General features: G+C 49.0%; 1 protein-coding gene across 24 annotated transcripts in view; it reads right to left on the bottom strand.

Annotated features, from left to right (window-relative positions):
* The window catches only part of kif1aa (kinesin family member 1Aa), a 397,377-nt gene that overhangs the window by 181,455 nt on the left and 189,179 nt on the right, over window positions 1-26,743 (bottom strand). For all 24 annotated transcript variants that reach the window (XM_038816644.1, XM_038816646.1, XM_038816647.1 and 21 more), the window contains 6 exons: window positions 20,446-20,525; window positions 14,239-14,345; window positions 12,111-12,194; window positions 9,611-9,791; window positions 5,804-5,876; window positions 3,676-3,769 (listed from right to left, as the gene is read on the bottom strand). In XM_038816644.1, the coding sequence (XP_038672572.1) occupies window positions 3,676-3,769; window positions 5,804-5,876; window positions 9,611-9,791; window positions 12,111-12,194; window positions 14,239-14,345; window positions 20,446-20,525 (619 nt within the window). The remainder of the gene's footprint in view (window positions 1-3,675; window positions 3,770-5,803; window positions 5,877-9,610; window positions 9,792-12,110; window positions 12,195-14,238; window positions 14,346-20,445; window positions 20,526-26,743) is intronic.

Here is a 26,743-nt window from a genome sequence, read left to right as displayed (position 1 = left end):
CTCTCCAGGGACTGTTGCTGGCCTCGCTAATACCCTCCCGAAGCAGCCGCTGGACTTCGGACCTGATGAAGATCTTGTCCTGGGTGCTGTACCGTCTGCTTCTGGTGGCAACGGGCTTGCAATCTGCAGTCAGATTGGCAAAGAGGGAGGGAGGGTCAACCTTGAGGGTCGTGAGGCCGCAAACGGTAAGGGAAGACAGGGGTCTGCCGAATTTGAGGGTGAGGCTCTGGAGGTTACGTTGGAAGTCCAGGCCCAGTAAAAGTGTCGCACAGAGGTTGGGGAGAACGTACAGGCGGAAACGGTTGAATTCAACGCCCTGTACGGTGAGTCTGACCAGACAGAAGCTCCGGATCGGGACAGAGTGGGATCCGGAGGCCAGGGAGATCCGCTGGTTGGCGGGATGAACCGCAAGGGAGCAGCGCCTTACCGTGTCCGGATGGATGAAACTGTCCGTGCTCCTGGAGTCGATGAGGCAGGAGGTCGCTTGGCTGTTGATAAGCACCGTCGTAGAAGCGGTGGCCAGGTTGTGAGGACGGGATTGGTCGAGCGTGATGGAAGCGAGTAGTGGGCGATCGACCGAAGAGTCCGACGAGTCCGATGAGTAGCGGCAGTGACCCGGGTCCCGTGGTCCAGTTCCGAGGGGAGGACAAAATGGCGGCGTCTGGAGTACCTGCGGGGAAGAAGATGGCGGCGCCCATGCAGCGCACGTTGTGGGGGCGGGGCAAGATGGCGGCGCCCATGCAGCGCACATTGCGGGGGCGGGGCAAGATGGCGGTGACCATGGAGCGCACGTTGCGGGGGCGGGGCAAGATAGCGGCGACCATGGAGCGCACGTTGTGGGGGCGGGGCAAGATGGCAGCGACCATGGAACGCACGTGGAGTCAGGGAAGGAAGATAGCGGCGCCCACTGATCGCAAGTGCCCCCGGGAGCAGCGGACGGCAGGGCCCATTGTGCGATCGTCTGAGGTGAGGGGGGGAGTTCGGGCGCGATAGCGGCAACTGCGCGGGACTGACACACCGCTGCAAAGTGGCCTTTCTTGCCACAGGATTTGCAGGTCGCGGTGCGGGCCGGGCAGCGCTGGCGGGGGTGCTAATGCTGACCGCAGAAATAGCAGCGGGGATCCCCAGGGTGCGCGGTGCGGCGAGCAGCGCAGGCATACTGCGCGGGAGCGGCCCCAGTCGGGGGGGGTCGGTCGTGGGGTCCACGAGGGGTAGGATCGGTGGGCCGCGCGGCTGGCAGGGTAGGATTGCACATTACGGGAAGCGGCCGTCATTGAGAGCACTAAAGTCTTTGTTGTCGCAAGGTGGAGAGCGGCCCCTTCCAGCAGTCGTTGCCGGATGGGGTCCGATGCAATACCCGTCACAAAGGCATCCCGCATGAGGAGAATGGAATGTTCCGTGGCCGTGACGGCCTGGCAGTCGCAGCCCCGTACTAGAGGGATAAGGGCCCGCCAGAAGTCCTCAATCGACTCACCCGGTTGCTGGACGCGAGTGGCGAGTACATGCCTCGCAAACAGAGTGTTCGTCGACTGGGCGTAATTCTCTTTGAGAAGTTCCATGGCCCGGGCGTAGTTAGCCATGTCCTGAATCAGCGGGAACACGCTGGAGCTCAACCTTGAGTATAGGAGTTGTACCTTCTGAGCGTCCGATGGTGTAGGGTCCGCTGAGGTGATGTAGGCCTCGAAAACAGCCAGACAGTGGTTAAAGTCTTTCCTGGCGTGCGGCGACTGTGGATCCAGCTGCAGGTGATCGGGCTTAATTCTGATGTCCATGATGTTGGAAAATCTCACTGTAATAAATTGTGGCGCTAACAATTGCATACAAAGACTCGAATCGGCACAAGAGAGGCTTTATTACAGTGAGATGCTATTCCTTCGGCTGCAGCTGTAGAATGGCATCTCAGGGAAACTTATGAATATTTATACTGCTCCCTGTGGGCAGAGCTAGCCGGCAGGGGCTTACCGGAAAACCTGTAATACAGGTACTGTCGTACATCCCCTAATGCAAGCACACACTATATACAGTGGTAGATCACCACAAGTAGGATGGGATGAAGAGGTCGGAGCGGGATTTAAAAATGGCCCCCTGATCTCTTCCTGCACTGACCAGGAAATGAAGCCCAGTGCTTCCTGGGCGGAGCTCTATAACGAAACAGAGTCAGATCTGTTTAATAGCAGGGTGGTCTCCAGCCTTGCAAGCTCAGAGAAACCTCCCGATAAACATGCTCATAATGGGACTGTTTTTCTTTTTTGTAAAATCGCGTTCTTGGGCTCCCTTAAATTAGCCAAACTGTCAGAAAATGTGAAAGGATAGTGTCTGACCCACTGTCCCACCCAGTCCCAGAGTGTGAAAGAAAAGTGTCTGACCCACTGTCCCACCCAGTCCCAGAGTGTGAAAGCAAAGTGTCTGACCCACTGTCCCACCCAGTCCCAGTGTGAAAGGACAGTGTCTGACCCACTGTCCCACCCAGTCCCAGAGTGAGAAAGGACAGTGTCTGACCTACTGTCCCACCCAGTCCCAGAGTGTGAAAGGACAGTGTCTGACCCAGTCCCAGAGTGTGAAAGGACAGTGTCTGACCCACTGTCCCACCCAGTCCCAGATTGTGAAAGGACCCTGTCTGACCTACTGTCCCACCCAGTCCCAGAGTGTGAAAAGACAGTGTCTGACCCACTGACCCACCCAGTCCCAGAGTGTGAAAGGACAGTGTCTGACCCACTGTCCCACCCAGTCCCAGAGTGTGAAAGGACAGTGTCTGACCCAGTCTCAGAGTGTGAAAGCAAAGTGTCTGACCCACTGTCCCACCCAGTCCCAGAGTGTGACAGGACAGTGTCTGACCCACTGTCCCACCCAGTCCCAGAGTGTGAAAGGACAGTGTCTGACCCACTGTCCCACCCAGTCCCACAGTGTGACAGGACAGTGTCTGACCCACTGTCCCACCCAGTCCCAGAGTGTGTAAGGACAGTGTCTGACCCACTGTCCCACCCAGTCCCAATGTGAAAGGACAGTGTCTGACCCACTGTCCCACCCAGTCCCAGAGTGTGAAAGGAATGTGTCTGACCCACTGTCCCACCCAGTCCCAGAGTGTGAAAGGACAGTGTCTGACCCACTGTCCCACCCAGTCCCAGAGTGTGAAAGGAATGTGTCTGATCCACTGTCACACCCAGTCCCAGGGTGCACAACATCATTGCACTGAAATACTTTCCCCTGTTTTTGATGGAACATGGAAAATCACAACTCTGCTGTAACACCAACCAACAGTGAGTATGTAGTAAAATTGCAGAAAGGTCAACCCTCCGAAAATGTGTGAATGTATCCCTTTGTTTTATATTGTTTTCATTTCACATTTAAGTTCCAGTCATCTGTTGTTTTTGTGGTTTTCACTGAACAGGATGTTATTTAATTCTTCCCTATTCTTGATCTTTGTGTGTGTTATCAGCCAAAGTCTTCGCAACCCAATTGTAATTGTAGGTAGTGTGTTCTTTTTGTGGACCCTATCCTTGCCTTTAATTGAGTTGCAGCACAGTTGAGATTCGAGATCCACACTGTGTTCATACACCCTGTACACAATTCAGCAAAGCCACCACTGCTCCACTGGCTTCACAGCTGACCATGACCAAGTCAGAAATGATCAAAAGAAGGATCAAAATTTAAAATGTAGAGGTCTGTAACCCTCACCTTCCTCCTCCGGCTCTTCATCTTCTTGTGCATTATCTGGGTAAAAGCAGGAATCCATCTGCTTTTGTAAGGCCTCGAGCCTACTTTCATAGTCCTGGAAAGGGGAGGGTTAAAAGAAATTGTTAAAGAAAAGAAGCAGGTTTTCCCATCCAGGAGAATGCTCCTGTTTTGTAATTATTGTACACTCATAGTGTTGCCACTACATTGATACACTGAGGTATGTAAAGATTTTATGAAGACTTGCTAAAGCCACGATGACAGAGTCTGATAAATACCACATTCCCTTCAATCCGAAGTACTGAATCGGAAAGCATCGGTTGTGCCGTCTCAGGATTCAAATTGCTATGAAGGGAAGTGTGCTGGCTAACCAGAGTCCACTCTTTTTTTGTTGTACTCTACACTTTTCAATCTGCTAGCCCATGGCAGCCAGTGAACATTGATTAGGATTCTATACAACTGGAATGAACAGGAAGGGTTGGTCCATTGTGATTATATGCAGTGGGAATAAGCATGAAACGGCCTATAGTCCACGAGAATCCAACACGGCGGGAGTGAAAGGGAAGACAATTTGGTCCTTTGGAATTCTGTGCAATGTGGGAGTGAATGGAAAAGTGTTTGGGAAAGCCCTTTGCTGCGGCAGAAAACTGAACGTAATTCAGGCCACTGGGGTTCGTCAAAATAGGAGTGAATGGGAAGAGGTTTCGCTTATTTGAATTCTATTTGCAATGGGAGTGAATAGGAGAGGGATATTGCTTCAGTGCACCTCTCAAAGAGAGTAAATAGAAAGTCGTTTAGCTCATTAGAATTCTATATAGTGGGAGTGCATGTGTCGTGGTTGTACAATTCTGTGCTTGTATTAAAAAAATGTTTTAGATTCAAGTAGCTGCCCAGTGGTGACAAGAGCACCTGAAATTCCTGGCTGGAATCACAGAGCAACCCTCTCCGAAACCCAAGTGGACTGAAGCAGACAATTAATAAAACTCAAATGAAACCAAAATACCGTGGATGCTGGGAATCTGAAATTAAAAATAATGCCGGATAAACTCAGCAGGTCTGGCAGCATCTGTGGAGAGAGAATCACAGTTATTGGGCGGAATTTAACGGCTGTTCACGCCAGCGGGATATTCCGGTCCCACCGACGACACCCCACCCCCACCTCGGGTTTCCCGGCGACGAGGGGTGCATTCAATGGGACATCCTATTGACAACCAGAAATCCTGCTGGCGGGTCGCCTCCGCCGCTGAACAACACGCGGTGGGTTGGCCGGTAAATCCCACCCAACGTTTCCAGTCCACATGATCCTTTAACAGAGTTCTGTCGAAGGGCAATAGGTATTCAAAATGTTAACGGTGTTTTTCTCTCCACAGTTGCTGCCTTTGGGGTTTATCGAGAATTTTCTGGGGTTTTTTTAACTTTCACTCGAGCAGGTTATGCATCCTCAAGCAAGAGACGGAACCCAGTGGTTGCAAACTCTTCCCTTCAGCCCTCTTCACCAACTTTTGATCGTTATCTATGACTTTTTACACTCGGGCCGTTCCTTTGGCTCCAGTGAGCTTCTCCGACTCTCCGTCAGAGTTTCGCTGAATGTCTTATGATCTTAAGGATTTGTGAAAAGCCTGTTGAGATGGAACATGTTCAAGAAACAATAACTGCAGAGATGAAAGAATTAGAAGGCGGGCTGGCAGATAAATGGAACAGGTATGGTTTGTTGGTTCCAGTGAGCAATTCCTGTTCCTAAATCATGTCGATCAACCCACGAGCTTTAAACACTGGGTCCACTTTCACTGCATTCATGGTGGGCAGACTGAGCTGATAAAGTCAAATTAAAATCGCCACAGTCCCAGCTGACCAGAGGCTGCTTTCCCATTTGAGGGGGAGGGTTGACTGGTGGTGATTTAACCTGAGGATCGCCACACCTCAGGCATGGAGCCAGGTTGAGAAGGTGCGGCCTTCATGAATAACCTCAGCCGGTACCGGAATTGAACCCACGCTGATGACCTTGTTCTGCGTAACAAAACAGCTGCCCAACCAACTGAGCTAAACCGGCCCCATCTACAGGTGGGACTATCTGGTGACTAAGAGCATCTGTTGTTAGCTAGGTACATTTCAAGAAACTGTTGTCACATACCAATCTCTGCTGCTCCAAGAGTAAATCAGCCTCCTCCTTTTCTCTCCGATATTGGGTTTCTAGCTCTTGAAGTCTGAGAACAAAGCAAAATATCTTTCTCAGGCTGATTCAGAAAAGGCATCACAGACCACTTCAAATCATTTCAATGGGAAATACTATTAAACCACGAGTGAAAGTAATCTGAGGGAATCAGATTCAACACTGAGTCATCAAACCTTCCCAAGTCAGGTGAAGCCATCAGTTAGATACAGAGCAAACCTTCCTCAGCTCTGTCCCATCAAACACTGCGAGAGCAGGTTTGAGGTGAATTACTCATCTGCCAACTCCCCAAAGCCTGTTCACCATCAACAAGGCACAAGTCAGGAGTGTGATGGAGTACTCTCCACTTGCCTGCATGAGTGCAGCTCCAACAACACTCCAGAAGCTCAGCACCATCCGAGCCAAGGCAGCCCACTTGAACTTTACCCCACGCACCACCTTCAACATCCACTCCCTCCACCATTGACGCACAGTGGCAGCAGCGTGTGCCATCTACAAGATGCACTGCAGGAACTCACCAAGGCTCATTAGGCAGCACCTTCCGAGCCCGTGACCTCTACTGCCGAGCAGGACAAGAGTAATAGATGCATGAGAACAGCACCACCTGCAAGTTGCACCATCCTGACTTGGAACTATAATGACTGTTCCTTCACTGTTTCTCGGTCAAAATCCTGCAACGTCCTTCCCAGCAGCATTGAGGGTGTATCTAAAACAGATGCTCAGCAGAAGCTCAGAAGGACGGCTCACCACTACCTTCTCCAGCACAATTAGCGATAGGTAACAAATTCTGGCCTTGCCAGAAACACCCACGTACCCATGGAAGAATTTTTTCGGTCAGGCATAACATGGGTTAGATGCGAAGTATACTCCCTCTGCGCTTTCCCATCCAGCACAGCAAAGCTTATAGCTTGGTTCGTAGCCCCCCGTGCAGTGTCCCAGCCAAGTGCCACCCATGGGAAAGTCGGATTATCACTTTTCTTTCTTGTAAATGTTTCCAATTAAGGGGAAATTTAGCATGACCAATCGACCTACCCTGCACATCTTTGGGTTGTGGGGGTGATACCCACACAGACACAGGAAGAATATGCAAAACTCCACACGGACTCGTGACCTGGGGCCAGGATCAAACCCAGGCCCTCGCCGCCGTGAGGCAGCAGTGCTAACCACGGTACCACCGTGCTGCCTGAATGGAAGTACTTCACAGAGGTACTGGAACGGTTTGGGTTCGGACAAGGGTTCACCTCCTGGGTAAATCTACTGTACAGCGCTCCCATGTGAAGCACACGGACGAACACCATCAGCTCTAAATACTTCCGATTGCACAGCGGCAGGGGGCAGGGATGTCCGTTATCCCCGCTGTTGTTTTCTCTGGCAATCGAGCCACTGGCGATCGCCCTCAGAAGGGGTGGAGAGGTATCCAAATGGAGGACAGAGAGCATAGAGTTTCACTCTACGCATATGACCTGCTCTATAGCTCAGCCCTTAGACCAGCATGGAAGTGACAATGAAACCCCTAAAGGAGTTTGGAGCCTTCTCAGGTTACTAGGTTAATCTGAGCAAAAGCGAGATCTGCCCTGTGAACCCGCAGGGAGGGGGGGGGGGATCCACAAATGGAACCTGAAGAGTGCGGTGGAGGAAGTTAAAGGAGCCCTGCAAGAGGTGGACACACTCCCACTCTTCCTCGCAGGGAGAATACAGACAATCAAAATGAACATGCTGCCCAGCTTCCTCTTCCTGTTTAGATCCCTCTCGATCTACATCCCCAAGGACTTTTTCAATATTGTTGACAAATAATCATGGCATTTGTGTGTTGTATGGGGAAGGGCCCGAGGATCCAAAAGAAGGTCTTACAAAGGAAAAGAAACATGAGGGGCCTGATCCTCCCGAACCTACAGTTCTACCACTGTGTGCCCACGACAGAAAGATTAAGGGGGTGGGTGAAGCAACTGGGAGCAGAGTGGGTGAAGCACTGCAGAGGGTGAACTTCATCTCCACGTGCGCAGGGCTGAGCCTAATGTAGCAAAAGGTGGTGCACAGAGTGCACCTAACCAGAACCCGAATGAGTGGGTTCTTTCCGAAGGTGGACGACAAATGTGAAGTGCCAGCGAGGCACAACATGTTCTGGACTTGCCCCAGACTTGTCGAGTACTAGACGACCTTCTTTGAGGCCATGTCCAGGGTTGTGGGAGTGAGGGTGGAGCTATACCCAAAGTGGCAGTCTTCAGGGTATCAGATCGAGTTAGAAGTCTTCATGGGGAGGGGCACCGACACCCTGGCCTTTACCCCCCTGATCGCCCACTGGAGGATCCTGCGCAGCAGGCGATCGGCAACACCTCCCAAGGCTGCAGACTGGCTGTCCGACCTGGCGGAATTTCTCAGGCTGGAGAAAATAAAATTTCTCATCCCTGGGTTGGAAGATGGCCTCCGTAGGATGTGGAAGCTGTTCACCGACTTGTTTCAAGACCTGTCCGTAGCCAGTAACCAGTCGGGTAATGGGGAAGGTGGAGGGGGGAGAGGAGACATGGACGAGCCACTGGACAAAGAGGAAAAGCAAAGGAGGGGGAGAGGGGAGGCGGGTCGCAGAGGCACACAAAGAGAATGCAGGGGACAGGGGACAAAGCCATAAGGGATTGATCTGAAGGCAAGCTGAAGTCCAAACTAAACTGTAAAACTAACATGGAGCTGGTTTAGCTCACTGAACTAAATCGCTGGCTTTTAAAGCAGACCAAGGCAAGCCAGCAGCATGGTTCGATTCCCGTACCAGCCTCCCCGGACAGGCGCCGGAATGTGGCGACTAGGGGCTTTTCACAGTAACTTCATTGAAGCCTACTCGTGACAATAAGCGATTTTCATTTAATTTCATTTCAAATAGACCCGTGTACATATGTGCTCTCGCCATATTGGGGATTGTAACATTTGTATGCTGACTAAAGGCGGACCATGGCCACAAGGTGTAAGTATATGCATTGGTTTCTGTTTTTCTTTTTACTTTTCCTTTTTGGAAGGGTTTTGATATTGTAACTTATGAATCATTGAATATAAAATATGAAAATCCAATAAAAATATATTTTTTTAGAGTTTTCCGAATTTGGATCCAAATCAGCAGTCTCACTGAGAGGGTTGCGCATTGAAGCTTATAAAGATTTTATGAAGACTTGCCAATACCACAGGACTGGGCTTGGTTAACACTGCATTCCTTTAAATCAAAGGTACTGAATCTATCAGCATTGTTGAACAGTTTCAGGATTCTGCACTCTTTTCCCTGTATTTTATACTTTTCAAACTGCTGGTGAGCAATGATTGGGATTCTATGCAACTGGACTAAATAGGAAGGGTTTTGGTCCACTCTAATTATATGCAATGAGAACAAATGGAATAATGCTTTGTCCTCCCGGAATTCAATATCACAGGAATGAATGGAAAGGCAATTTGGTCCTTTGGAAGTCTGTGCAATGGGAGTGAAATGAAAAAATGTTTGCCCCTTACTGTTCTATAAATACGAGAAAATTGAAATAAGTTTAGGCCATTGGATTTCTACAAAGTTGTAGTGAATGGGGAGGTTTAGGTTTTAGACTTCGATATATAATGGGAGTGAATGGGAAGGAGATTGACATAGTGGTTGGTGTAAAAATTAGATCATTGTGGTTGGGCTAAATGTACTCAATGCCCATTTGATTGGTAGTTTCGCTCTGAACCAAAGAATATCACTATCTATCCTCCATTATCCCCTCTTCCGACCCCAAGTTCTTCCAGTATTCCTCCCTTTACCTTTGTTCCATCTCCTGTTTCATGTCGATGCCCTGCTTCTCCAGCAATTCCCGCTGAGCAAAGGCCCAGTCCACAGGCTCGACTGGTGTCTCTGCACAGGGTGTCTTGTCACGCTCTTGACGGGCCTGTTCAGGGTGGTTGAAACGGAAGACATGGCTCTTCCCCATAATGATGCGGTTTCCTTTGAAGAAACAGAAATGGAGAAATTGTCTCAATTTGGAAGATCAGTGCTTCAGCTTATGAGAAGCATTCAGGGAATGTTACAGCCCTAGCAGAAGTAGTCTAGGTGGCAAAGGGCAAAGTGGGCTGTAAAATTGGGTGCTATGGCATCGCCTACCCACCTCTGCCATTATTTTTACCATCAATAGAGAAGTGCTGGGCTGTCCACCTGCCCTTGGGTCAATTGAGACCCATAATGGCCACTTAAGGACCTCCTCCACTGATGCCAGGATTCTACCAGCAGAGTCAGGTGTCCATGCTGCATGGCAAGGCTGCCAGGTGAAACTGGTAGCCTTCTCATGAGCTGAACCTGTGGGAGGTGCAGGCGAAGCTTGTTGGGCACCCTTTGCCATCTTCATCCCTACCTCCCACATTACGCCCCATAGCCTCATGTGTTCCCCCATCGTCCTCCTGAACATGATCCTCCACCCATTCACCGGTTCTGACAGCCTGGCCTCATGCAGCGAAACCTCCAAAGTCCCTTGGCATCTGACTCCAGCGCTCCTCTTTGTTGAAAGCTGCCTGTAGTTCCAGCTGTGGCCACTACTCATTGTGGCGCTGCTGGGGCGAGTGAGCTGCCAGCCAATTGATTCGCCAGCAGCTGTCGGAGGCAGGACTTCCTCCCAGTTGGGGGCAAGGAAATTCAGCCATTAGGTTGATCAACAGATTGAACTTTGAGAAAATACACCAAAACTTTGAATAATCTCTAGAGGTTAGTTTGTGAAGTCACATGCAAATTTTACCCATATTCACGCTGATATTTCACTTCCCATGTGTGTGTATTGACAGAGAAGAGCTGCAGGGATATGACAAGGATTCTTCCATTCTAGAGTTCCATGTCTATCCATTTTCTCCTTTCCTCTTTCTCTTGCCGTGTTGGCTAGTAACAGTTTGGATCTGTGATAGCAGCCATGCCTCAGAGGTCAACGGTTGTGGGTTTTGGTTCCACTCCAGGGTTTGAGCACAAAACCCAGACTGGCTCCTCAGCGCAGTACTGAGGGTGTGCCGCATGGCTGGAAGAGCAGTTATTTTTTTAAATTTATTTTTTAATTTTTTAGAGTAGCCAATAATTTTTTCCAATTAAGGGGCAATTTAGCATGGCCAATCCACCTAACCTGCACGTCTTTGGGTTGTGGGGGTGAAGCCCACGCAGACACTGGGAGAACGTGCAAATTCCACACGGACAATGACCCAGGGCCGGGACCTCAGCGCCGTAAGCAGTAATGCTAACCACTGTGCCACCGTGCTGCCCGGAAGTGCAGTTATTGAGTTGAGATGTTAAATTGTAAACCTGTCTGTCTCCTCAGATAGACCGTGCGGAAGAGCAAGGAGTTCTCTAGTGTAGCAGTTCATGTTTGTTCTCTAAGCAACACCATGTTAAACAGTTCAACCCGTCATTCATCCTTTTTGTCATTTGTGGAACCTCTATGTGTTCAACTTGGCAGAAACATTTACCTGCACAAGTGTCATTGCACTTTAAAACGTACTTTGGGGTTTCCTGATGGTGTGAAGGTTGCTTCATAAATAGAATTCTACCTCTCTTTCATAAATGGCATTCTTCATATGCGCTAGCATCAGAGGTGCCCACCAATATTTTTCTCACACAATGGGGTAGAATTTCTCTTCCCGCCTGCCACGGGAGTCATCGCTGATGAGACCGGAAATTTGATGGGTCATTGAAAGGTCCATTGACCTCGGGAAGGAAGTTCCAGTCCCGGGGCGGCCGGGACTGGAATATCTCGGCCAATGTCTAAACATGTGCACACACATCAACTTCCAGAAAACCTCACTGCGTCAGGAATGGGAATCCTCACTGCTTTTCTTCCGCCTAGCTGCTGAGGCTCATTTGAGAAAGCCTGAGAGACAATCTCACAGGCTAATTTCTCACTGAAAGGCATCTTGACAAACACATGGATAGGATGGCTACAGAGGGATACGGCACAAGGAAGTGCTGAGGGTTTAGGCCAAGGTTGGTATCATGACACCGATACAGGCTCGGAGGGCCGAAGGGCCTGTTCCTGTGCTGTATTGTTCTTTGTTCTTTGAAGTAGCACCATAAATGTGAAAATCACCACCTGTTAGCGACTGGTAACATTCAAATGATTGAAATGTTCCCTTTGAATTGGAATCAGCAGCCTTTGATGAGTAATTCAGAGTTTGCGATCGATTGCAATAAACAAAAGGGAAATCTGATATTGTTAATGTTGGGGCAGGATGAAATACAGAGATGTACATGAGTGTATATTTGAAGCCAGAGCGTGTACTCCACCAGAGTACATACCTGATCGAAGTACAGTTGATTCAGTTACTTTCTTTCCATTGACGTATGTGTCTGCAGCTTCACATGGTTCAAGGATGACAATCACTGTAATGCAAAAGAAAAATGTTCAAATGGTTTTCTGGTAATACAACTGAGCCGTTACTCAACAGGAATTTTGAGCATTTTATAGAGCATCCTGCTCCAAGCAGCACAGTGGTTAGCACTGGCTGCCTCACAGCGCCCGGGTTCAATTCCGGCCTCGGGTGATTGCGTTCAGTTTGCAGGTTCACCCCATGTCTGCGTGGGTTTCCTCTGTGTGCTCCAGTTTTCTCCCACAGTCCAAAGATGGGCAGGTTAGGTGGATTGGCCATTCTAAATTGCCCCTTCGTGTCCAAAGGTTAGGTGGGGTATGGGGATAGGGCGGGGGAATGGGCCTAGGTTTGGGTACTCTTTCGGTAGGTCGTTGCAGACTCCATGGGCTGAATGGCCTCCTTCTGCACTGTAGGGATTCTATAAGCCATGCTGAGCTCTTACTATAGGTCACATTTCTCCCTTGCAGAACTTTGTGGAAAAGCCTCCGCTGTGGCAGGCGCTAAACATTGAATCTCTAAGATTAGATGTCTTTGGCCAGATTTCCATTGGCATTGCAATGCAGTCCCAAACCCTGCAGCTAATTTGTCACGTTGATTTTGAGAACAGCAACGTTACCTTCACCTTGAGTTCTCTGCCCATAAGCAGGTCCTCGAAAACTATTCACTCAACTACCTCTAAATGCTTTGGGGGGGTTTTCAAATTATGGAGAGGGTATGGAGGCAGACCCCATGTCTACCTCAGCAGGAATAGGTTTCAAACCCATTGTTAATGTGAACCTGGTATTAGCTCACCTAAATACCTAGACGCTGGTTGCACCCGGCACCCAGGACTCAACAGCCACGCGATGAGACTTCGCTTGGGCGCTGTTTAGTACAAATATGGACCAGGGGTAATGAAACCTCAGGGAATCTCACAGGGCATTGGAAATCGCTGGGTGGTCAGGGACAGGGCAGGGTGGTACCCTGACACCTGGGAACACTGACACTGCCAGCCAGGCACCCTGCCAATGCCCAGGTACCTTGACAGTGCCATCTAGGCACCCTGGAAGTGCCAACCTGGCAGAAAAGGTGTCCAGGTGGCACCTCCAGGGTACCTGGGTCATTGACAGGGTGCCTGGGTGCCAGGCTGGCATTGCCAGTACTCGGGCCCGGGAGAGTTCTTGAAATTGGAGATGAAGGGGGGGTGGGGGGGTGCAGAAAGCAGGGGGTCTGAAAAGGGTGTGGGGGGGAAGATCGGGGATGCCGCTCATAATGGCACCCCAATCTATGAACAGCATTCCTGCAGCTCATCAGCAGGAAATTACTCTAAGTGCAGCCTCAGCAGGATGAAAGTTCCCGAGGCCAAAAGAAACAGCAAAGTGCTGTTGGATAGCGGGATGATTCTCGGCACTGTAGCCGAGAAACACCCTGCCAAATGCACAGTGGGATTGTGGGATAAATTGGATAGCTCTTTCAAATAGCTAGTGTGGACATGATGGGCCGACAGGTCTCATTCTGTACTCTGTAGTGACTCTCCTGAATGTACAACTCTGGTTCAAAGTGAAGACCTCCAGCCTAAATCAAAGTTTCTTTCTATTAAAAGTCACAACCACTTCATGAGCTTTGTTTTACCCCAGGCATAGCCCCGGGGTGGGAGGTACTGTGGCTCAATGGGAGCATCCATCCCTCTGGGCCAGAAGCTCTCGGTTCACGTTCTGCTTCAGGACAGGAATGTCTTGAATGGCGCGTTTGTAATGTGACCAAACAGGTTGATTAACAGCCTGTTAATCCTTCCAATACGCCTGATGGTAGGCGGTAAGAATGGAAGAGTTTCCTGATCAGCCAGACTGCAGGAGGTAATGGACAACCAATGCAGCACTTTGCCGATATAGCCATGGACCAATCGAATGGACGTCCATGGTTGCCGGTGCCCTCTTAGGACACAGTACCCGAAGGAGGTGGATGGTCTCGGGCCAAGTTAGATAAGATGATTGTTTCACATCATTTTACAGCTCGTCGATTAAAGGTTCTGTTGGCATGAAACTCCAGGCCCTGCAGATATGATCAGGTTGCTGTACCTTCGCCTAAAGTTTTGATATCACTGCAGAAGATGCAGTGCTCCTCTTTAATGAAATGTCCGCTCAGTACAATGTCTTGCCGCCGTTCTGCATCTTCACGTCCAACTCTGCGGAAACAGATTAAATAATTTTAAATCTAAAAATTTAAATCTAAAAATATCACAGACATACATGAGGTCCCCATGATCAATTGTCCTGTTGCTACATTAGGAATTTAATTAGGGTGGGAACCAACCTACTGTTAACAATGTACTTATCAACAATTATTTTGAAGGTAATAGCCCCGAGCGGAGTGGATTCCACATTGGAGCTGTGGCCGAATAAAAAAAATAGTCTAATATAATGGGGTTGATTCTCCAAGGAGTTCTTTCTAACCCCCTACTGTGGGCTGGATTCTCTGATTTGGAGACTATGTCCCCATGCCGGCATGGAAATGGTCAGGAAAACTGGCGCAAAACGGGCAGCAATTTCCCATTTTACTGGGGGCTAGCAGGATGGCAGCGTAAAGCATAAGGTTCTAGCTGCCGATACTGCCCGGAGAATTGCTGGGTCCCTGGCCCGCATGTGCAGGGCGGTGGCCTGCAGCGTCCACGTCATGCTTCACGGTGGATGCCGTTCACGGACTCAGCACGCAAAATAGTCCCCCCCCTTCGGCCAGCTTGCGCCCCCCCCCCCCCCCCCCCCCCCCCCCCCCCCCCCGCCCCCGGAATGGCCCTCCCCCAACTGTGGCAGTGCTGCATTGAGTCCACAGCCGCCAAGCCGAGTTCCCGATGGGTGAGACCACACGTGTCCCACGCCGTCGGGAACTCGGCCAGTTGGGGGTGGAGCATTAGGGTGCGGGCCTCAGGCATAGGCCTGAGGCTGTGGACACGTGGCGCGGCGTACTCGCTGTGTAGGGCGGAGCATCGCGGAAGTGGCTCCTCTCCCGAATCTGTTGGGAATTTAGACTCTCCGGCCCATCGCCGAACACGATTTCGGCGTCGGTGACTGGAGAATCCAGCCCTGTAACCTTGGTGTCAGTGGCCATTTCCGCTGATTCTCCAGAGTTTCTGTCAAAGCTATGGTCAGGGCTGGAGGACGGGGGCAGGGGGGTTGTGGGGGTGGCGATATATCTAAAATAGACAGATTTTTAATCAGTAAAGGAATCAAGGGTTATTCTGATAAGGCGAAATTGAGGAGTTGAAGATTATCACTTCAGATCAGTTATAATCTTATTAAATGGCAAAGCAGACTTGATGGGCCAAATGGCTTACTTGTGCTCCTAAGCCTTCTGGTCTTAGCGTCCTTGTGGAAATAACTGTACATGCATTTCCTGCGTTCTTCTTTCAAAGCCAGAATGGAAAATTCTGAAGACTTTAATGAATTAAAAATCATATTTTCCAAAATTCACTCCAAGTGCCCTCAGCCCCTTCCCAAGTGTGTGTATTTCTAATATTTACCCTATAATCTAAGCTTCTGCTCCAGCAGTGGTGCACTGTAAGAGGGGCTGACACCCAACTGTTTATTCCTGTGGTTCAGGCAGACATTGAAGATTCTATGTTCTATTCGGCTGCACAATTTTCAGGGAAGTTCTTTTCTCTTGCCCTTTCACCAGCACTACCAGAAATAGATTGTTTGGCCAATTGTGCATGTTGCTCGGGTTACCAACCCTGCAACAATGTCCTGGAGTCTTCAGGAATGACATATTAATGTCAAGACGCCACCGTTTGACAACCCTCAAGAATAATTCAAGTGGCCTTAAAGGGAACTCAGTTTTTCTCAGTTTATCTGGGTATTTCAGTTTATTAATTATAAAAACATTTGAGAAAGGAAACAATGCTATTTGACTGACAGTCAAGAATCATCCCACCAGTTATTAAAGTGTCTATTTGCTTCCTAATTAGAGTGGAATGTGGTTTTTGTGAGGCGCTCAATGGTGGGAGCATGGGATTATGGTTGTCAAGAGGTTATACAAAGAACAAAACAGCGCAGGAACAGGCCCTTCGGCCCTCCAGGCCTGCACCGATCACATGCCCTAGCTAGACCAACCGCCTGTATCCTTCTATAACTCGTCTGTTCATATGCCTATCCAGATAAGTTTTAAAGGTCACCAACGTATCTGCCTCAAACACCACATTTGGCAGTGTATTCCAGGCCACCATCACCCTTTGTGTAAAAAAACGTCTGCCGCACATCTCCACTGAACGTATCCCCCCTCACCTTGAACCTGTGCCCCCTTGATGTGGAGAGGGCGGCGTTGGACTGGGCTGAGCACAGTAAGAAGTCTTACAACACCAGGTTAAAGTCCAACAGGTTTATTTCAAACACTAACTTTCGGAGCACTGCTCCTTCCTCAAGTGAATGAAGAGGTATGTTCCAGAAACACATATATGGACAAAGTCAAAGATGCCAGACAATGCTTTGAATACGAGCATTTGCAGGTAATTAAATCTTTACAGATGCAGAGATAGGGGGCATCCCAGGTTAAAGAGGTGTGAATTGCCTCAAGCCAGGACAGTTGGTAGGATTTCGCAAGCTCAGGCCAGATGGTGGGGGATGAAAGTAATGCGATATGAATCCCAGGTCCCGGTTGAGGCCGCACCTCATGTGTGCGGAACTTGGCTATAAGTTTCTGCTCGGCGATTCTGGTTGTCGCGCACCCTGAAGGCCGCCTTGGAGAACGCTTACCGGAGATCAGAGGCCGAATGCCCTTGACTGCTGAAGCGTTCCCCAACTGGAAGGGAACATTCCTGCTGGTGATTGTCGCGCGATGTCCATTCATTCGTTGTTGCAGCGTCTGCATGGTCTCACAAATGTACCACACTTCGGGACATCCTTCCCTGCAGCGTATGGGGTAGACAACGTTGGCCGAGTCGCACGAGCATGTACAGCGTACCTGGTGGGTGGTGTTCTCACGTGTAATGGTGGTATCCATATCGATGATCTGGCACATCTTGCAGAGATTGCCATGGCAGGGTTGTGTGGTGTTGTACGGTACACTTCTTTGCAGTAGTCTGTTCTGTTCAGTAAGACGGTGGCCCCTCCTTTGTCTGCTTGTTTGATGCCGCTGTTGTGGTTGGTCTTGAGAGTGCGGATGGCGTTGCGTTGTGCTTGGGTGACGTTCGTGGCAATCTTGTGAATGCGGCTGATGAATCTGATATTGATGCGACACCTGACGGCTTGAGCATACGTGTCGAGTCCCCACACCCCCACTACTTGCCTTCAAACATCCGCGCAACCTCAAACAAACCATTGTTTGCAGCAAATTACCCAGCCTTCAAAACAGCGACTACGACACCACACAACCCTGCCAGAGCAATCTCTGCAAGACGTGCCAGATCATCGACATGGGCACCACTATTACACGCGAGAACACCATGCACCAGGTACACGGTAAATACTTGTGCGACTCGGTCAATGTTGTTACCTCATACGCTGCAGGGAGGATGTCCCGAAGCGCACATTGGTACATTGGCGAGACCATACAAAAGCTGCGACAACGGATGAACGGACATCGCGTGACAATCACCAGGCAGGAATGTTGCCTTCCAGTCGGGGAACACTCAGCCTCTGATCTCCGGGTAAGCGTTCTCCAAGGCGGCCTTCAGGACGCGGGACAACGCAGAATCGCTGAGCAGGAACTTATAGCCAAGTTCCGCACACATGAGTACGGCCTCAACCGGGACCTTGGATTCATGTTGCACTACATCCACTCCCCACCATCTGGCCTGGGCTTGCGAAATCCTACCAACTGTCCTGGCTTGAGACCTGGGGTTACCCTAGCTCTGGATCTGTAAAGACTTAATTACCTGGAAATACTCGTATTCAAAGCATTGTCTTGCATCTTTGACTTTATCTATATATATGTTTCTGGAACATACCTCTTCATTCACCTGAGGAAGGAGCAGTGCTCTGAAAGCTAGTGTTTGAAACAAACCTGTTGGACTTTAGCCTGGTGTTGTCAGACTTCTTATTGTGCGCCCTTGTAATTGCCATTTTCACCCTGAGAAAAAGCCTCCAACTGTTGACCCTATCTATACCACTCATAATTGTATAAACTTCTATCAGGTCGCCCCTCAGCCTCCGTCTTTCGAGGGAGAACAATCCCAGTTTATTCAATCTCTCCTCATAGCTAAATACCCTCCATGCCAGGCAACATTCTGGTAAACCTGTTCTGTACTCTCTCCAAAGCTTCCACGTCCTTCTGGTAGTGCGGTGTCTTGTTATAAAACCTCCGGGAATATGCGCAATCAGAGTCGGCAACCCATGGTTATTACTGTGTGTAAAACGGTGAGCCTGTACAAAGTAGTTCATTGTATACGAAGAGTTTTGAGAAATGGCAGGGTGTTACATAAATGCAAGTCATCAAAATAACACAGGGTAGAGAAACAGTACAAACCAAAGCATAGCCCAAAATAATATTGCAGATTATCTCGATTACATGGCGAAGAGAGGAGCAATTCAAGCTGAAAATTCCGTTTGTGTATGGCTGAAGTTCCTGTTTAAATCTATGTGGTCAGATTTTCAAAATCCAAAAATGTCCTGGTAACTCTTTCCTGAGATGTAAAAAGGAGCTGTTCTGTTCAAATTTTTAAACGTCTATTCGATAGCCTTGGAGGGGGGACCAAGCAGATTGAAAATTGAAAATAACTTTCAATTTCCACGAAGCAATTTAGATGAAGCTGTCAGACGAGGAAAATAAACACTGGGATTATTTAGAAGTGACTTACAAAGAGTTATTGTAATATTATTATCCTGGCTTGTCGTTAGGTGAAATATTGTCAACCCGAGAGACATTGTTGTATTTATGACTCGTTAGGTTCTTGGTTAGCCTTATGTAAATAAGTGAGTTTGATGATTTAAACATGAAATGGCATCCAATATGGTGCTGTATCATTATTACAACGTTCGAATGATCTGTTATGCAGCCATTTCCAGCAGGTTACACCAATTGTGAGGTAGGTTTTGCTCATTCTTTCCAGGTTTTGTTGCTAAAAGCTTACTGAGATCTCAAGACAACGTTAAACACTCTTGAAGTCATTGGCAACGATCCAAACATGTAAGAGCTGTATCACTGCCAATCATCTGTTTTTAGATGGAGTAATCAGCAACTGAGGCCCATTCAAACTCCTGACCGTTTTAAACCGTCTCATTACACACTGCAGGTGTATTGCTCCTGCAAATGGAAGTAGCAATCGTGTGCAATTCATTGTGGAGGCCTCTGTGGGAAGGAGGCTCGGAAGCATTGCAAGTATGCAGCTGGAATACTCTATGGCAAGCAAGTTAGAAAAGAACCCAAAAGATAACAATCCCTTTCAACCAAGGTCACAGAAATTACAACATAGAGTTAAACTGCTTAGCTCAGTCACCCCATCCTCCGCACAAGCAGTAGTCCCAATTCCATGTGCTCCCCCTGGTTTCATATTTCTTTATTCCTCTGTCTAATCAATTCAAAAAGTCAACATTGTCACTGTTTCAACTCTGGTGAGATTATCCCACAGCCTTGCAACATCTCCATGTGAACCAGTAATGTCTGCCGTCTGTACAAAATCTCTTATACGATATCTGAAATCAATATCCCTTTGTCCCTCAATTATTGAAACCATTTATGCCCTTCTTAAACGTTTGGTTCATATCTTTTGGATAAAATAATATTTCCTTTCTGTTTCCTTTGGATCACTAGAAATTCTAAATTTGATTTTGAAAATGCTAGTGCCAGTGAAATATTTGTTAGGGTAAAGCAAATCAGCAGACTACAGCCAATCACTACTGAGATGTATTACTCATTGATCAGGCAATCTGAATCATAGAATCCCGACAGTGCAGAACGTGGCCATTCAGCCCCTCGAGTCTGCACTATCCCACTGAAAGGGCATCCCACCTAGGCCCACTCCCCCCCACCTCCCGTCCCATCCCCGTAACCTCACCTAACCTTTGGACACTAACGGGTAAGTTATCATGGCCAATCCACGTAACCTGCACATCTTTGGGCTGTGGGAGGAAACCAGACCACCCAGAGGAAACCCACGCACACACGTGCAAACTCCACATAGACAGTCACCCAAGGCCAGAACTGAACCTGGGTCGCTGGCACTGTGAGGCAGCAGTGCTATAAAGTGTCCCATCATGCCGCCCTAATGCTAGGCTTTGATCAGGCACCTATCAAAAAAAAGTAACGAATAAAGCCGATACTGGACTAGTCTGGACAAAAATGGACTGAGTTCGTACCTGGTGATTCCATCCTTGATGTAATACAAGAGGCACTCGGACATCAGTGGATCCTCATTCAAATTCACCAGATGAGGAGTCTACAAGGAAAAGTCACAGATGGTTACAGAAAGCAAATGTTACAGGATTCCACTGTCTCTGATTTGTCACACTTTACTGCTTGTTCAACATCCAATACTGGATCAGCAGAAATTTTCTCCCACGGTAGATTGAAAAGACTGAAGCCTTTGGGTGAGATTTTCCCATCCAGTCCCACCGAAGACAACCTCCATGGTGGGTGGGACAGGTGAGCCATGCAAAACAGCATAGCCATCCACGGGACAAGAAGATTCCATCAGTGGCCAGTAGCGAGTCGTTTCCACTACAAGACCACTTGCATTTTTCCTGACACGTTTGACCCCGTTTTGAGTTTACGACCACATCTACACACCACCATCATTGCCTACTTCCACCTCTGTAGCATCGTTCGACTCCTCCCCGCCACAGCTCATCTTCCATTGAAAGCCTCATTCATGCCTTTGTTACTTCTAGACTCGAGAACCTAAATATTCAACTGAGTGGCTTCCATCTTCCGCCCTCCATAAACTGTACTCATCCAAAACTCTGCTGTCTTTATCCTCACTCGTTCTAAATCTCATTTATCTTTGGGATTGCTGACTTTAACGAGCACCCGGCCCAACAGCACCTTAATTTTAAAATTCACATCCTCGTTTTCAAATCAGTGGCCTCGCCCCCTCCATATCTCGATAACCTCCTTCTGCCTTACAAGTCTCTGAACTCTTCCAATTCTGGTCTCTGTGCACCCCTAATTTGAATAATTCTAACATTAGTGGCAGTGCCTTCAGCTGCCTTGGACCCCAAGCTCTGAAATTCCCACCACGTATCTCTATGCCTCTCTCTCCACTTTAAAGATGCTCCTTAAAATGTATCTCTTTGATAAAGCTTTTGGTCATCTGTCCTGATATCTCCTTCTTTGTCTTCATGTATTTTATCAGCATCGCTGCTGTTAAGCACTTTTGGAGGTTTTAGCACTAGATAAATGTAAGTTGTTGTAACTTCTTCACATGGTAGGATCAGATCACATTTATTTACTTTGCTGCCTGCATTGCCAGCAGTGCTCAGCAACCTGGGAAATAAATGATAACCACCTCCAACAAGACCTGTCTGAGGTTGTAGCAAAGTCTCACAAGTATTGGTAACAGAACCATACAAACCCTCTGACAGGCTGCTCTAACTAATCAAGCTTCAGTGATCATCCCTTTAATCAATCCCTCTCTGCATACCAGTGATTCTTGTGTTAACCTTCTATTCTCAGTCATTTCTACTCATAGATTGGTTCTTTCATTAAATCTAGCCATTACAGTGCTTATTTGGGAAGAATTGACCAACCGTAGCATGCTTTGAGATGCCCATCTTTTATTGTTGAAATGATTGCATTCCACAACAATGTGCTATTTGTTGAAAAAGGCGTGCTATTTGTTGAAAAAGGCATGCTATCCAATCAGATTTTTCACAAAGTGCAAAAATAATGTTTGATAAGTCAGAAACAAAGGCAGCAGTCAAAGAGATGCCTGCACCAAGAACTGGGTGATACCTCGAGAGTGTCAGAGTCAAGGACCAGCCAGTGGGAGAGCCAATAATGAGTCAGTGCATTGTACTTGAGCATGATAAGGACATTGTATTTTGTGCATCATTTGTCGTGTTGTGAATTGATTCTATCTGCACGTTACAAACACCAAAATCATCAGGATTCTTTTAAAGGCACAACCTCATTATTAGGACCCCCACCTTGATAGAAAGGAAATGAGATTCTCATTGTGGAGGGATCTAGATGTTGAGAGCCTCACTCATTGAGGAGCTTTGACAGACCTCTAGCTTTTTGCAAGCCTTGGGTTGGTTGCAACATTTGCAGAACAAGTATACATCCGCCTGTCCACTGCCCTGGATGTCATTCCTGGAGAGCGACTTAATAACAAAGCCTCATTCAAGCCAAACCAAATGATTAATCAGTGTAATATTAATTAATCATGGGAGAATCAAACACAAACACACATGAATGAGGCAGCTGAGAAATGTAGCATATCTTTACATTTCCCAGTATGTGTTGAGACACGATCATCTTACAGCTTACACTATATCCTGTAACACATACAGTACCTCGGAGGGTAATGGCACACTCAGATGGGATTTAGGGGAGAACGGACCCTGTGGTGTTAATACTTTCACCAGTGCCCTTATAAAATAAAGGATGTACTACTATTGGAGTGTTATTGTTGTCCCTGCTGATAGACTGATGCCATTTAGGTGGTCACTACAATACATACATGACGGTACACAAAGGATTATGTCAATTTAACCAGGGATGTGGGGCCATGACCAAGGTACTTCTCCCCCCCCCCCACCCCGCCCTCAAATTGGAACCTTCTTCTTAAATTAAAGAAGGCACAACTGTGGAAGCCTATCCCTTTCCCCAGGGATTCTCCAGTTAATTCTCCCTCACCCTTTGAAGATACATCCAAATAACTCAAGGGGAGGAGTGAAGACTGCTTTTTAATGCAGTGAGTTATGTTGATCTGGAATGCATTGCTTGAGAGGGGGATGGGAGCAGAGTCAATAGTAACTTCCAAAAGGGAATTGGATCAACATTTGAAAATGAATAATTGTGGGGCAATGGGGAAAGAGCAGGGGCAGAGGGATTAATTTGATCACTTTCACTGGCACAGACGGAATGGGCCAAATAGCCTGCTTTTTTCCTGTGTATTATTCTATGATTCTATTCAATAATTCTACTTCCATGGGTGCTCTTCCAAGTAACCATTATTTATGCAAGGGCCGAGACAGCCATTTGGCCGGGGTATGTGGCTATCATAGCCTGGCACAGACTTGCTCTCACCTGGCATCCACACAGTTCCCAACAGGCAGGATAGCAATCAGGCGTAGTTGTCAGACAAATGTTCTGCTGACGAGAGAGGGACATGTGCTAAGGGACAGAGAGGAGGTTGGGGGCGGAGGCTGTCTGGGGGCGGGCCGGTTTAGGCGCGGAGCGCGGGCTGGAGGCTGGCCCAAAAAAGGGGATGGCTGATCAGCGAAGGGGGGGGGGGCGGCAATGAGCCCCCCCAACTAGGCTGATCACATGGAATGTACGAGGGCTAAATGGGCCGGTCAAGAGGGCATGCGTGTTCACGCATCTGAGGGGAGTGAAGGCGGACATGGTAATGTTGCAGGAGAGGCACCTTAGAGCGGGTGGTGTTTGAGGCGGGTAGAATAGTCTCGGATGTGGGAGGTCGGTACATTATGGTCAGTGGGAAAGTGGAGGGGCTGCAGGTGGTATTAGTAAATGTGTGTGTGCCAAATTGGGATGATGTGGAGTTCATATAGAGGATGCTGGGGAAGATACCGGACCGGGACTCGCACAAGTTGGTCATGGGAGGGGACTATAACACAGTTATTGACCCTGGTTTAGATCGGTCAAGCTCAAAAATGGGCGGGGGGGGGGGGGGGGTGGTGGACCCATGGAGATTTGGGCAGCCGAGGGTGAAGGATTTCTCCTTCTACTCACATGTGCATAAAGTGTACTCCTGGATTGAGTTTTTTACTCTGAGCAGGGCTTTACTGACGGGGGGTGGTGGACACCGGGTACACGGCGATCACAATCTCAGACCATGCCCCGCACTGGGTTGACCTGCAGGTTAGTAAAGACAGTAACCAGTGCCCGCATTGGAGGTTAGATGTGGGACTTTCAGCTGACGAAGGGTTGTGCGAGCGGCTGAGGAAATGCATTCAGAACTACCTGCAGGTCAACGACACAGGGGAAATTTCAGCAGCGAAGGTCTGGGAAGCACTGAAGGCGGTGGTTAGAGGGGAGCTGATCTCGATACGGGCCCACAGGGAGAAGGTAGACAGGGCAGAGACGGACCGACTGGTAAACAAGATACGAGAGATCGACAGGAAGTATGCGGGGACCCCAGAGGCAGAGCTTTTAGGGGAACGGCGGAGGCTACAGGCGGAGTTCGGCTTGTTAACCACAGGGAGGGCAGTGGAGCAGCTGAGAAAGGCGAGGGGGGCGATTTATGAGCATGGAGAGAAGGCCAGCAGAGTGCTTGCACAGCAGCTTAGAAAGAGGGAGGCAGCCAGGGAGATAGGGAAAGTAGATGATGGAGATGGGAACCTGGTTGGAGATTCAACAGGGGTGAAGAAGGCATTTAGGGATTTTTACAGTCGGTTGTACAGGTCGGAACCCCCTACGGGGCCGAAGGGGATGAGGCACTTCTTGTGGGGGACTGAATTTCCCAAAGGTGGATGGGAAGCTGGTAGAAGGCATTGGAGCCCCGATCGGGTTGGAAGAGATAGTGGAGGGTCTGAAGGCCATGCAGTCGGGTAAAGCACCGGGGCCGGACAGGTACCCAGTGGAGTTCTAGAAAACGTTATCGGGGATATTGGGGCCACTGTTGATGAGGATGTTCAATGAGGCAAGGGAAAGAGGGGTGTTGCCCTTGACGATGTCACAGGCCACGATTTCGCTGATCCTGAAGCGGGACAAGAACCCAGAGCTGTGTGGATCCTACAGGCCGATATCCCTATTGAATGTGGACGCCAAACTGCTGGCCAAAACTTTGTACTCCAGGATTGAGGATTGTGTTCCGGACATTATTGGGGAGGACCAGACGGGGATTACGGTTAGGCAGTTGCTGGCCAATATAAGGCTATTAAACGTAATCATGATGCCCCCCGGAAGGTAGGGAGGTGGAGGTAGTGGTCGCAATGGACGCAGCGAAGGCTTTTGATTGAGTAGAATGGGATTATCTGTGGGAGGTACTGGGACGGTTCGGATTTGGGCGATGCTTTATTGACTGAGTCAGGTTGCTGTATCAGGCTCCTGTGGCAAGCGTATGAACAAATAGGACCACATCGGACTATTTTAGACTGCAACCCTAACCCTAACCCCTCTCCCCACTGTTGTTTGCGCTGGCTATAGAGCCATTGGCAATTGCTCTGAGAGCCTCAAGGGGCTTGAAGGGGCTGGTCTGTGGGAGGGGTGGAGCACAGAGTCTCGTTTTATGCAGACGACCTGCTTTTGTATGTATCGTACCGAATGGAGGGGATGAAAGAAATCATGAGGATTCGAGGGGAATTTGGTCGGTTTTCGAGGTATAAGCTAAATATGAGGAAAAGTGAGATGTTTGCATTCCAGGCAAGGGGACAGGAGAGACGATTGGGAGAGCTGCCGTTTAGATTAGTAGGGGGAAGCTTTAGGTATCTAGACAGCCAAGTGGCGCGGGAGTGGGACCGGCTGCATAAATTAAATCTGGCCTGGCTAGTAGACCAAATGAAGGACGATTTTCAGAGATGGGACGCGCTCCCGTTGTCATTAGCTGGGAGGGTGCAGACGGTGAAGATGATGGTCCTCCCAAGATTCCTGTTTGTACTTCAGTGTTTCCCCATTTTTATTCCGCGGTCCTTTTTTAAAGGGGTCAACAAAGTGCTCACGGGTTTCGTCTGGGTGGGCAAGACCCCACGAGTAAGAAAGGTAATGCTTGAGCGGAGTAGGGGAGAGGGCGGGCTGGCGCTGCCAAATTTTAGTAACTATTACTGGGCGGCGGATATTGCCATGATCAGGAAGTGGGTGTGGGGGGAGGGTCAGCATGGGAGCGTACGTAGGCGGCTTCATGTAAGGGCACCAGTCTGGGGGCGTTGGTAACTGCACCTCTGCCGTTCCCGCCCGCATGGTACTCCACCTGCCCCATGGTGGTGGCGGCCTGAGAGTCTGGGGGCAATGGAGGAGACATGTTGGAACAGAAGGAGCATCGGCCTGGTCCCCAATCTGTAATAATCACCGGTTTGCCCCGGGAAGTATAGATGGGGGTTCCGGATATGGAGGAGAGCAGGGATTGAGAGGATGGGGGATGTTTATAGAAGGGAGCTTTTCGAGTATGAGGGCGCTGGAGGAGAAGTTTGAATTGGTGAGGGGAAACAAATTCAGGTACCTGCAGGTGCGGGACTTCCTACGTAAACAGGTGTCAACCTTCCCCCTCCTACCACCAAGGGGGATTCAGGACAGGGTAGTTTCCAGAGGGTGGTTAGGAGAGGGGAAACGTTTCTGACATTTACAAGGAACGGGCAGCACGGTAGCATTGTGGATAGCACAATCGCTTCACAGCTCCAGGGTCCCAGGTTCGATTCTGTCTTGGGTCACTGTCTGTGCGGAGTCTGCACGTTCTCCCCGTGTGTGCGTGGGTTTCCTCCGGGTGCTCCGGTTTCCTCCCACAGTCCAAAGATGTGCAGGTTAGGTGGATTGGCC

Source organism: Scyliorhinus canicula, chromosome 13, assembly GCF_902713615.1.
Source record: "Scyliorhinus canicula chromosome 13, sScyCan1.1, whole genome shotgun sequence".
NCBI lineage: Eukaryota > Metazoa > Chordata > Chondrichthyes > Carcharhiniformes > Scyliorhinidae > Scyliorhinus > Scyliorhinus canicula.
The sequence above is the reverse complement of the archived record's forward strand: the minus strand, read 5'-3'. Positions and strand labels throughout refer to the sequence as shown.